General features: G+C 50.5%; 1 protein-coding gene across 5 annotated transcripts in view; it reads right to left on the bottom strand.

Moving 5' to 3' along the window:
* ANKRD17 (ankyrin repeat domain 17) overlaps nt 1–12,836 on the bottom strand; it is a 93,189-nt gene that overhangs the window by 62,635 nt on the left and 17,718 nt on the right. The window contains exon 1 of one of the 5 annotated variants that reach the window (XM_054066370.1): nt 7,670–7,793. The exons of the other annotated variants lie outside the window; for them this stretch is intronic. Within the exon in view, the coding sequence (XP_053922345.1) occupies nt 7,670–7,702 (33 nt within the window). The 5' untranslated portion in view covers nt 7,703–7,793. Of the gene's footprint in view, nt 1–7,669; nt 7,794–12,836 lie in introns of those variants that run through there. 5 annotated transcript variants of the gene reach the window in all.

A 12,836-nucleotide genomic window follows, 5' to 3' on the forward strand; every position in this document is an offset into this window, starting at 1 on the left:
CTTCAAGCCACTACCACAATTTTGATTTCTACTTTTCCCTGAACGCTCTGATCACATCTACTCCACAAAGATATTTTAGCTTATTTCTTCAATGCTTACACAAACACAGCTCCTCAGTAGGACAAGCTGCATCAGGAATCGTTTCCTCTCCAGCCTCCCTGAGTAACAAACCACACTCAGCCATCTTTCGATCACAGGCAGAACTGCTGAGACGAAGTTCCCGTTCCTACCACAACACGCCAGTCCACAGTGAGAGACAGGAATATCACACTTCTTCCCAAAACAATATCTAAGATGCCCAAGTCCATCCAGGAATGCTGTTTAAGAGCAACAAAGCTGAAGAACCTGTGCCAGAATCGTGCAGCACGGGAGGAGATGGCCACAAAGCGATGGAAACACATGGTTCTGCCTATTTCCTTCTTGCCCAGTGGGGATGCCGGGCGGTGTAACAGCTTGTTTGGAGTGTTACTCGTTACTGGTGTATGGTTAAGGTTACTGTTTTAGAGTGTGTGACCTCCTACTAGTCCCCACTACCAGCAAATTCCAGCACAGCAAAGATCTGGAGAGATTTCAGGCACACGCAGGAAAACACAGAAAAGTATCTTAGCCACAAAAAGAGCCCTTTCATACATTTCTGCAGCAATTTAAGGACAGGATTTATGGAGAAAAAATCTAAAGAAATTCACTTAACATGTCTCTCAATTCACTTGCTGGTTTTGATGAAGTACCTGATTTGAGCTTACTACTTGCAAGACTAAAGATGCTCGGTTGGGAGAGATCTTTGTAGAGAGCCTGATCCCACCCGCTTGTCGAGGCTTTGGCTAAGTTACCCCAGTCAGCAAGACCCTCACCAGCTGTGTAACATTGACCTCTCAAACAGCAGCTCCCCACGTGCCCCAGCACTTACTGCCTTAAAGAGCTCTCCCACAGTAATTGCATTTCCCTATTACTGTGCCGAGAATGAACCATCACTGAAATAGATAAAGCAATAACACATAAATAAAAGGGACAGATACCAGCTATACCAGCGAGCTTGTAATCTCTTCCTGAGAGGCAAGGAGAAACAGCTTCAGACCCAAAGAAATCATATCGACCACCTTTTACTGCTTGCTGGTTGCACAAGGGAGCCCAGATCCAGCAGGGAACAGCCTTACCCAATTAGTTGGAAGGGGAAAGGAACAGGGATCAAAGCTGGGGTTTGCTCTTCTTGAAGACTCCACACATGCTTGTCTTAAACTCTCTGCCTCCCACCACAGGCAGAAGGGCTGAGGATGTAGTATCAAGGGCAGAGTGGTGTAAAGGGAAGGGCAATCACCTTCCCAAGTTGTGCTTGAAAGCCTAAGACAAGGATACAAAGAGCCCTTGGGCAGCAGCCAGGCAGCTTCGCTTGTGTTCCCACTCACCTTGGTGAGCTGGCAGAGCGTCGGTGACTGCCAGCGCTGCCGCTCTGTCAGGCTGACACCATTCTGCCACCTCCATCCAGCCTGGGGAAGGCAGTGGCAGCACAAAGAGGTTTTTGCTGCATCAACAGTTGCGTGGTAGATCAGTAAGATGTATAAACACCTCAGCCAGCACGCTCAGAAAGATTTCATCCGGGAAAGCTCCTCTTCTCTGGCCGATTCCAGTCGTGTGACTTGTCTGGCTAGACAAGGATGTGGTAGAGGTTGCAGCGTCCTGGCGCTCCTCACAGGATGAGCCTCACCAACAGTGTCTCTACTCATCCTCACAGGCCATTGCCAGCGGTATCAGTGCCACCTACTGAACAGGAGCTGGGCGATGAATTCCAGCCTCTCCTGTTAGCATGTTCCACTCGCTTTTCTCAGGCCAGTTCTCCTCTCTGAACAACACTTGAGGGAAGACACGCTCAGTTTTCCATCTTCCAGAGAGCTCCTGGAACCTGAGTTTACCTCAGAACACCCTGAAACAGCAGCCATACCCATCTGCTCTTCTTACAGTTCAGGCAAATTCAGGATCAGGTAGCCATCGTCTGACAGCAGGGCACCACACCAACCAGAACCAAACCACCAGCGCAACACAAGGCTGGATCTACTCTCCAGCAGAAGACACACCCCAATAAGAGGATCATTTCTCCTTCAGCCCATTAGACAACAGCACAAGTTCCCAGCTCCACAGCAAGTCAGAGCCTGGCTCCTGATGTACTTCTAGCACTCCATACTCCGTTCCTACTTCTCTGTCACCAGTTTCAGCAGAACCTTCTAAACATCGCTGTGGGGCAACCTCGCAGCACTTAAGTGCTGTCCTCAATATCTAAGAGAAAACGTCAAAAATCCTTGGACTCAGTCATCAATGAAAGCTTCCAAAACTCATCCCCTGCACTGAGACAGGACATGGCCCAGATTGGAAATGATGCCTTAACAGAAGGAAGGCTACAGCAGTGCGCCAACTTACTCCAAATAACATGAAGGAGTTACTCCAACAGACAATTTAGGAACAACTGCAACACATCACTAGGGAATCCTCTAGCACACTAGTAGCCAGTGCTGGCTTCATATAGGCACTCGCTTTAAAACGACAGGAAAACAGGTAGGAAGTAGAACAGACAAGGTTACCAAGAGAAACTCTGAGAAAGGGAACAGGGAAAGGATTAGCCTGTTCAAGAGCTGGAACGTGGGAAAGCTACTAATGCCCAACACAGAAATACTGTAGCATAACCCTGATTTCTATCTTCAGAGCAGGAGACTGCAAGGTTTATAAATATTAAAAGCCTTGGCCTGATAAAAAAAAATGGCATTGCAGAGGCCTCCCTGATCTCCGAGCATGCATTAAAGACACCATTCCTCTATTTCATGCTTGCTCTTACTTGCATCGTTGTTTCACCACCGTGGACTCAAGCAGAGTGGGCTCTGCTCTGAATAAAGCTTTTGTGCACCATTTAAGCCACACACTACAACGTCTGCGCTGTGGCTGACAAGGCTACAGAATGATGGAATGGTTTGGGTCAGAACGGACCTCAAAGCCCATCCAGCCCCACCCCCTGCCATGGGCAGGGACACCTCCCACTGGCTCAGGGGCTCCAAGCCCCATCCAACCTGGCCTGGAACCCCTCCAGGGATGGGGCAGCCACGGCTGCTCTGGGCAACCTGGGCCAGGGTCTCCCTGCCCTCACAGGAAAACGTTTCTACCTGAGAGCTCATCTCAATCTCCTCTCTTTCAGCTTTAAACCATTTGCCCTCACCCTATCACTGCACTGTCTGATAAAGAGCCCCTCCCCAGCTTCCTATAGCTACTGAAGGTGCAACTGGTGACCCTCACACATCACCTCACCACTCAGCCACTCAGCGACATCAGCAGCAAGCACACAGAACATAACCAAGGCAGAACCTTCAGGGTTATTCAAACATCCCCGTGACGCCAGTACAACACTGAAAAACATGCCTGCAGTCAGGAAATACTCCCACCATCACAATAAGAATGGAAGCTTTGTTCGCCATGATCTTCAGATGCACGTCAAGGTAGGTGAAAGATATTTACCTTAAGCTAGAAAATTAAAGGGTTGGTTTTCTTTTAAATGCACTTACTAAGGACACAAAGAAACTGCCGCACGTGGGCCTGCGTTGCACTCCAGCCCTCTTTCTCCGAGGTCAAGCACAAACAAGCTCTCAAAGAATATGAAGGTCAAATCACATGGCTGCTTCTCTTGAGAAGCCTCAGATCAACACAGGGAATATAAATTTACCCCTCAATTTTCTGCTGTGAGCCTGAGTTCAGTACACGACAATACAGACCACATCCTCATCTCTCAGGACATAGCGCACCTCCTTTTCTCCTGACTGCGTAACGTTTCTGTTGACTAACTCAAGCATCAGACACTCAACTGCAGGTTTATGCCTCCCTTTGGAGACCACGGCAAGGGCTCCTGCAGCACAGTTATTCCTTCACCAGCACAGGAACCAAAACCTGAGAACTTACACCAACAAAAGGCCTTGTTGTCAGTTAGGTCCCCCATCAACACACAAGTATGGCCAAAATACACTTACCAGAAGAGCCAAATGAGCAGAAGCCATCTGCAGATGAACCCTACAATAGCTACATTTTATCCAACTGCATTCCCACGCAGTCTTCCAACACCAGATTCCAGTATCAGAGCCAAGACAATATTGTTCTGCAGCTGGCAGCAGCAAAGCCAGCTCAGGTTCTGCATGAGGGACACCTTCCTTGAAGGTGGTGTAGGCACACGGCAGTCAGGCTGCCACACGGCATCCTCTAGGCTAGCAACCATTTCTGCCAGCTGCTACATTGATCTGCAGGATGTCTTGTAGTTTTATCCTCCAACAGGAAAGAACTACATTAGAAACCACTTTTCCCAAGTCCTGCAACTTCAGTAATGAAAAGAGCAGAGGTTATGCCTCCACCTCATCTTGTTTACTCCTCTCCCTGAGGAAGCAGCCTTCGTATTGGGGCAAGATAGAATATTCAAACTATGGATAACATGGTTAGTATCTACCTTTTTAACTCGGGAGGATTTTTGCCCCAGAAGCATGCACTTGCTGCTTGCAGTGAGGACCTCCAGCACGGTTTGACCTGTGGTCTCTTGCTAACTTATCAACATCACCAGCATGCTACACAAAATGCCTTTTTTCCCTGTTTTACATTATAGATAGATTAAAGGTGACAACATTCATCAAGATTTTATGAAGAGGTAAGGCCCGATCCCTCCAACTTTAACTACTAAGCAGTACCAGGTCTGCTTAATACTACAGAGACCAGACAGCATCTGCTACCTAAGCAAGAGCAGTTCTCTCCATCTTCACAATGCTGTCTTCAAACGAATATCACAAGCTGTTCCGCAGGAGAAAAGAAAGCCTCAAGTGAGAAAATAAAACACACACCATAAAAAGTTATAACAGAAAGGATTTTCAGGAGAATTGAGTTCTACTTCTGGACCCTTACCGGGAACACCATTATGCTGCTTCTACTGATGCACTAGCAATTCTGAGCCACCTCTAATGCTATTAGAGTATTTCAGAGACTCATGAACAACCGATTCAGTCATAGCTTACACAAACCTCAAGTCAGACAAGCCATACTTGTTCTCTAAAGGTATTCTCCTTGGATGCAGTTGGTCTCACAACCAGGAAAAGAATGTGTGATGAGATTATCGACAGAAAAGTCATAGAATCATAGAATGGTTTGGGTTGGAAGGGATCATGAAGGTCACCCAGTCCAACCCCCCTGCAGAAGCAGAGACACCTTCTACCAGATCAAGTTGCTCAGAGTCTCATCCAACCTGACCTTGAATGTTTCCAGGGATGAGGCACCACATCCTAGTCTGAGGAGCAAGATATAATTGCTTAGTTCACAAATACAACCCCAAAGTACCGTTATATGGACACAATTAATTTGCTAACAGCCTTTCCAAACACGAATATTAACAAACACCAAGCATTTCATTCATTTACAGTACTGCACCTGACAATTACAAGAAAGCAAAATTAGAAAGAAAAGCTTTCTATTCAGTGAGACGAGTGAGGAACCAAAGCATTTCTCTAATGGCAGAGAGCCCAGCTCGCTGTTGGTCTCCCAACCTCACCGCAACAACCGAGCCACAGGCAGGCACTGCTAAAAGCCTCGTCCATATATCTGTACTAGTTTCCTAAGCAGAAACTGCAGTTGTGTTCACACACTGGATATCATTATGTTAAGCAGTTCTAAGGTCTACAAGGAAGTTAATGTCAACACCACATACTTCAATCAATATAACATTTTAAAACCACGTCAAGAGCTACTTAAGAATGGCTGTGACAGGAAAAACCCTACAGAACATGGATCACTAAAAGCACCATTCTGTTTAAATTCTAACAGCACTATGAGGTAGCAGCTTCTTGTTACGATGAAGAATAAACGCAACTTACTCTGAACAGCTATCTGGCAGTGAAGTTATGTTTTCGCTTGCAAAATCAAAAAAACCCCACAAGAACACCATTAACAAAGATATCTCCTTGAACAATTCAAGCTAACATGATCTGGAATAGAGCTGTTTGTCAGTGTGAACACAAGTTTCACTTCAGGATTCCTAGGTAGGCCTCTCTTCACACGGCTAAAAGATCCTTTCCAAGTTCCCCTCAACAGAAGGGACAATGTTATTCATTTTCTAACGCAGCACCTCATTCGGCAGAGGAAACCCAAGCAGAGTACGCCTAGGACAGCTGGGAGCACAGAACCTACAGGCGTAGCACAGGCTCAAAGGGGGAACAGGAGCACTGGCGCAAACAGGAGAGAGTGATACCCAGCGGTAGCTCCACAGGAGGGCTCACCCTTGGCCACATCACTCTGTTAGCCGCAGGCTCACAAGGGCACTGACTCTCTAGGACTGATCCCTCGGCACCCCAAGAACCAGTCCCCTCCCATTTCCTGTCAGCAGCAGTGGCATCCAACCCTGGGCAGGAAGCAGGCCCGATCCCTCATCACCCCAGGAACTAGTCTCCTCTATACAGCATTGACCCATCCCTGGACTGCTCCCAGCACCCCAGAAACTGGTCCCTCCCACATCCCATTGGACCAACACTGGGTACACACTAGGCCTGACTCCCAGCACCCTAGGGAACAGTCCCCCCCATATCCTAAATGCACAGTGCTGGTGCCCAGTCCCCAAACATGCATTGGGACTGAACCACCAGCACCTCAGAATCAGAACCCCTATTCCATAGGGGCAGCACCAGTGCCCACCCCCAGATAGACACCATCCTGATCCTGCTGCGGGCATCACCCCAAGAACCAGTCACCCCGATTCGATAGGAGCAAAAAAGGTGCCCCGCACGGGGCACTCATCTCCAGCAGCGGGAATGAGTGCACACTAGGCCTGACCCCACAGCACCCCAGGAATCAGTTGTCCCCCCTCCACCCCGGTGGCCCAGCCCTGGGCACGCACTGGGACTGACCCCTCACAGCAATTCAGGAACCTGTCCCCTTCATGCCATAGGGGAAAAAGAGCTGCCCTGGGCACACAAAAGGCCTGATCCTGTGGCACCTTGAAAAATGGTCCTCCCAGCACCTCCTTGGCCTGGGCCTGTGCACACAAATCCGACCCTCCCCAGCACCCCAGGAACTGGTTCCTCTCATTCCACAGGGGCAAAAAAGGTGCCCAGCTCTGGGCACACACTGGGACTGACCACCCCCAGCTCTGGGCACACACTGGGACTGATCCCCCCCCCCAGCGCTGGGCACACACTGGGACTGACACCCAACCCCCCCCAGCGCTGGGCACACACTGGGACTGACACCCAACCCCCCCCAGCGCTGGGCACACACTGGAATTGACACCCAACCCCCCCAGCGCTGGGCACACACTGGGACTGACACCCAACCCCCCCAGCGCTGGGCACACTCCGAGGCTGCCCCCCAGCATCCCGCGAAACAGTTCCCCTCATTCCACAGGGGCAAAGCAGGCGTCCAGTTCTGGGCACACATTGGGACTGACCCCTCTCCTTACCCCAGGAATCGTTTCACCTTACTCTATACGGGCCAAACCGCTGCCCAGCGCTGGGCACACAGCGGGACCGACCCCCGGCCCTGGGCCCAGCCGAGCCTGCCCCCCCAGCACCCCGGGAACCGGCGCCCAGCCCCGTGCTCCCCCCGCCCAGGCCCCGCCGCGCCCCGGCCGCTCCCAAGGCCGCGTCCCCTCTTTGTTCGCGGGCTGCCCCGGTCGTACCTCCAGGATGTCCTCCAGCACGTACGCTTCCATGGCGGCCCGCCTCACCGCGCGGCCATGCCCGCCGCGCCTGGACGGACACACGGACCGGTAGCCGGCGGCCGCCCGCCCCCCCCCCCCGCTGTCACAGGGGAACAGGAAATGGACTGTTCCACCTCGCGCCACCAACGGCCGCGCCGGGACGTACCACCAGGCCGCGCGGGGGGGATGCCAACAGGCAAGGGTAACACGGGTCGGGGGGGGGGAATTACACGGGGTGGAGGGAGCTACCACTGACTGCGGGGGTGTGGGTGGGTGTGAAATACTACTGAGCTGAGGGAGCTACCACCGGGCTGTAGGGGGTAAGAATGTGTTAGACCAGAGCAGCCATGGCTGCCCCATCCCTGGAAGCGGCCAAGGCCAGCCTGGATGGGGCTTGGAGCCCCTGATCCAGGGGAGGGGTCCCTGCCCACGGCAGGGGGTTGGAACGGGATCATCTTTAGGGTCACTTCCAACCCAAAGCATTCCACAGTTCCATGATGCTACAGATCTTTGAGGGCCCTTCCCAGCCAACCACTGCACGGTTCCATGAGTCCCCCTGCATCCTTCCCACACGAATGGCGCTGCAGTGCCACTCCTCAGTTCCCCCCTCCCCGAAGCCCAGAGCTCCCCACTCACCCCACGTTCAACACAGACACTCCAAGTCTGGCCAGGGCCTCAACCAACTCACTTGGTGGCCACCAGGCTAGGAACACCAGCTCTCATCTGCCTCCAAGCAGGTCCCCCAGTGGAAGCTCCATGACGTTCCCTCCCATCATGAGGCTGCCCCCCCCCAGCAGGAGTTCCACGAGACCCCCACCATGAAGTGCCCCCACAGCAGGAGCTCTTCAAAGTCCCCTCCACGAGCTGTGTGTCATCAACTCCCCCACAGGAGAACCTCTATGAGATCTTTCCGTCTGTGAAATCCCTCCCTAAGCTTCCCCCCAAAACAGGAGCTCTGCGAGGTCCCCCCTGGTCCGTGGTGGGCCTGCTGCCAGTCTCTGCACACTGAGAGCGACTGAAGGCTGTTGGGGCACCCATCACCAACCCAAATGCCCATTCTAACCCAAGGCTCACAAGTCCAGGTGCTTTCCTGGAGCCCATCCGTTGCCACCGTGTCCTAACCACTCTTGAGAACGTAGCCTACTCCTCAAACCATAAAACTACCCCAAGCTCCAGACTGAGCAGATCCACAGCAACGCCCACATTGTGTCTGTGCTGTGCCCTGGCTTCCCGTGCCAGCCAAACCTCCTCAGCCAGCCCACCCACCCCCAGTGCCCTGTTTCCAACCACTCCATCCATCTCGCCTCCACCAACCCAGGGCAACTCCAGAGACAGTCTGCGACTCGAACGACAAAGCTATCCATCATGGGAAGAAAGGTCTCCACAAGGTAGTTGTGAGAACCACCATCATCTCTGCTTCACCCAAACCACTGAGTCTTAATTTGGGCCAAGATAAATAAGTTTTACAGGCTCCTCCCGACACTGGGTGATGGTGACACCCATTCTACACAGAGAAGGTTCAAATCACTCAGCAGTCGTATCTGCAGCTCTCCAAGTATTAATTTTCCAGGTCAAGACATAATAAATGTCGTCAACCCCACAGAAGTCTCCTCTCGTGGGCTCATCTGAGCAGAGCACAAATGGCAGAGGGAACTGAATTCACGGTTTTTCTTTGAGAAATGGAAGGAGGGTTTGATTCTTTTAATCAACATCATCTTTTTCCAGAAAATACTCTGCTGGTAACAAATACTCTCACAACTGGAAGAACGTTCTTTATTTTAGAAGGGTTCAAAACACAATGGATGTGGTGCTTTGGGACATGGTTTAGTAGGCATGGTGGGGTTGGGACTGGATGAGCTCGGAGATGTTTTCCAACCTTAATGATTCTATGAATCTGTGAACACTCCAACCAGGTTTAGACAGCAGACCAGGCCAACCACTAACATCACAAAGGGAATTTCTACTTGATCAGTCTAAATGTGAGGCACAGCTATGTTGTTCCACTAAAAATTCTGTTCTTAAAAGAAAAAAAAAATACCAAAACAAAACTAAACAAACAAACAAAACCCACCCAAAAAAAGGGGCAATCAATCCTGCCCAGCTCTCAAACCCCCTCGTTTTCCACAAACACTGCGCCTGATCAGGCCATCCATACTATCTCTCCTCTTTAGGGGACACCCGAGATTCTACACCAAGTTACTGGAATCCATTCAGTGAGCACCTCCTCGATGGTGGTTCATCTTGAACATTGTGTAATTGTCTTAAACCTGCTGTCAGAACTTACTGTGTCCTACCCAATTCATGTCACAGAAGAATTCTTATGCTCTCCATAGAATCCTGGAATGGTTTGGGTTGGAAGAGACCTCAAAACCCCCTCAGTCCCACCCCTGCCATGGGCAGGGACGCCTCCCATTGGCTCAGGGGCTCCAAGCCCCATCCAACCTGGCCTGGAACCCCTCCAGGGATGGGGCAGCCACGGCTGCTCTGGGCAACCTGGGCCAGGGCCTCCCCACCCTCACAGGGAGACATTTCTCCCCAAGATCTCATCTCAATCTCCCCTCTCTCAGCTTCAAAGCGTTCCCCCCTCGTCCTCTCCCTGCACTCCCTGATGAGGAGCCCCTCCCCAGCTTTCCCAGAGCCCTGAAGTACTGGAAGCTGTACTAAGGTCTCCCTGGAGCCTTCTGCAGGCTGAACAAACCCAATTCTCTCAGCCTGTCCTTAAGGAACTCTGCCTGTTTGGCTGTTCAGGTTTCCTTTCCAAGGTATGATGCTGGAAGAGTCAACGGATACATCTAGCCATCAATATTTTGTCTGCTATTCAGCCAGTGTTTTAAGTTCTAAACAATGTAAAATGTTCAAGGCTGGGCTGGATGGGGGTTGGAGCCCCTGATCCAGTGGGAGGTGTCCCTGCCCATGGCAGGAGGTGGAACTGGGTGGGCTTTGGGGTCCCTTCCAACCCAAACCACTCCATGATTCTAAAAGCCAATCCAGTGACTCATCCTTATTGGAGGTTAACTCAGGACCAAGACAACATTTGCCAAGATCTGCTGTAGACTCCAATCCACTTAGATATGCCCACTTGCTGCAGGGCCTCTTCCAATGATGCTGGACTTCCTACCAAACTTTACTGGGCACGTGCCGATGGAAGCAGCAGCTCAGCAATCTAAGCTTAGATAGGCAAGGGGACGCGTGGAAGTCTTCGCTGCCTCGAGGGAAATGAATCACGCTGACATCTACATATCGCAGCCTACTTCCCATAGCAAACTGTAGTCCGTGCAAAGAATCACTGGATGTTCCTGTGTCCATGTTCCCCTCAAGGAGTGCATTTCTCATGTCCTTAACAGCCCTTTGCACCTGATCCTGTGTACATGTAATCACACACAATGTCAGCCCAAGTACCAAGCTCTCCCTGCCAAACTGAAGGATTCCTATATATAAAACAAGAAAAAAGCCACCATCTCCCGCCAAAGGCTTGTGTCTCAAAAGACTGGTTTATTCACTCTCCTGAGCATGAGGGGGAATTAACAGATACCTTATATCACACACAAAACAAGCATAAAGTACCCAGCTCAGCGCTGAGATGAAGATACGAGACACACAACACCGAAAACATTCTCTGATGGAAAGACAGCACAACACAGGAACAAAAGAAGCTGCCTGTTCCACACGAAGCAAACTGAAAAGCATCACCTTTCCTGGTGTTACGAAACAAATGTGAAGATTTCAGCAGAAGAGAACCACACTCACCTCAAAAGCTGAACCATTTCCCATCCCACTTCGAAGACTACAGAGAGTTCTGTCCACAACAACACAACTTCATTTACAAAACCCTAATTGAAAGCATAATTCAGACCAACTCACCCAGTTCAAAGCTTCTCAAGTTGTGCTGCACCACCAGAAACGCCTCGAGGAGGCGGGTTCTACGCATGAGCAATGCAGGCAGCAAACCACCTACCCAGTTAGATATTTCACCAAAAGCAAGTCACACTCAACTTCTGTTCACTTCCACACCTAAATACCAATGCTCCAAGCTCCTTTGTGCCCTTGTTGCCTGCTCAACTCCTCCCCTCTCCCAGTTCTCCTTCTCCACCCACAGCCCTCTAGTGCAGGCCTGGAAAGATCCATTTGTTTGCAAAATGACACCCGCTACTAACACTTAGAACTTAAAAAAAGTATAGTCTGGAATATCCAGAACCTCCATTCCCAATGCTTTATTTCACACCACTGTGAGATATTCAGTACAACGGGCTTCCATCCCGTCCTTGCAAGAAAGGAAACAATGCAGGTGGAAAACCCAACCAAAAGACCCTGTTTAGATGTCCATGATTCATTTCTTTACTATTTCAACTGTGCGATTTTGGGTTTTAAATACAGGTGAGGAAATATATCTTCAAGTACTACAAAGGTGAACACAAATCCATTTCTTCCTTGCTTTCAAGTCCAGTTGCGCGAATTACCTGCACTAGCTGTTTTTAGGATAAAGCCCACTACCTTTTTGAAACCTGTCAGCTGGTATTTGAAAGCTGATTATCTCTGTTTTGCTGTACTTTGAAGAGCTTGATCTAGTCAGCACTCTCATCTATCACCAAACAGCAGCCTTCTGAACAAGCAGTACTGCAAAGGAAGGCAGCCGTCCGAGTCACACATATAGAATCATCATAGATTCATTCAATCACCAGGTTGGAAAGGACCCACCGGATCATTGAGTCCAACAGTTCCCAGCGTTCCCTAAACCATGTCCCTCAGCACGTCATCCACTCATCCCTTAAACACCTTCAGGGAAGGTGACTCCCCCCCCTCCCTGGGCAGCCTCTGCCAGTGCTCAATGACCCTTTCTGTGAAAAATTTTTTCCTGATGTCCAGCCTGAACATCCCGTGGCAGAGCTTGAGGCCGTTCCCCCTTGTCCTGTCCTCTGTCACTTGGGAGAAGAGCCCAGCTCCCTCCTCTCCACAACCTCCTTTCAGGTAGTTGTAGAGAGCAATAAGGTCTCCCCTCAGCCTCCTCTTCTCCAGGCTAAACAACCCCAGCTCTCTCAGCCGCTCCTCGTCAGACGTTCTCCAGCCCCTCACCAGCTTTGTTGCTCTTCTCTGGACACGCTCCAGAGCCTCAACATCCTTCTTGTGGTGAGGGGTCCAGAACTGAACA

The sequence above is a fragment of the Cuculus canorus genome, chromosome 4 (genome assembly GCF_017976375.1).
Source record: "Cuculus canorus isolate bCucCan1 chromosome 4, bCucCan1.pri, whole genome shotgun sequence".
NCBI classification, from domain to species: Eukaryota; Metazoa; Chordata; class Aves; order Cuculiformes; family Cuculidae; genus Cuculus; species Cuculus canorus.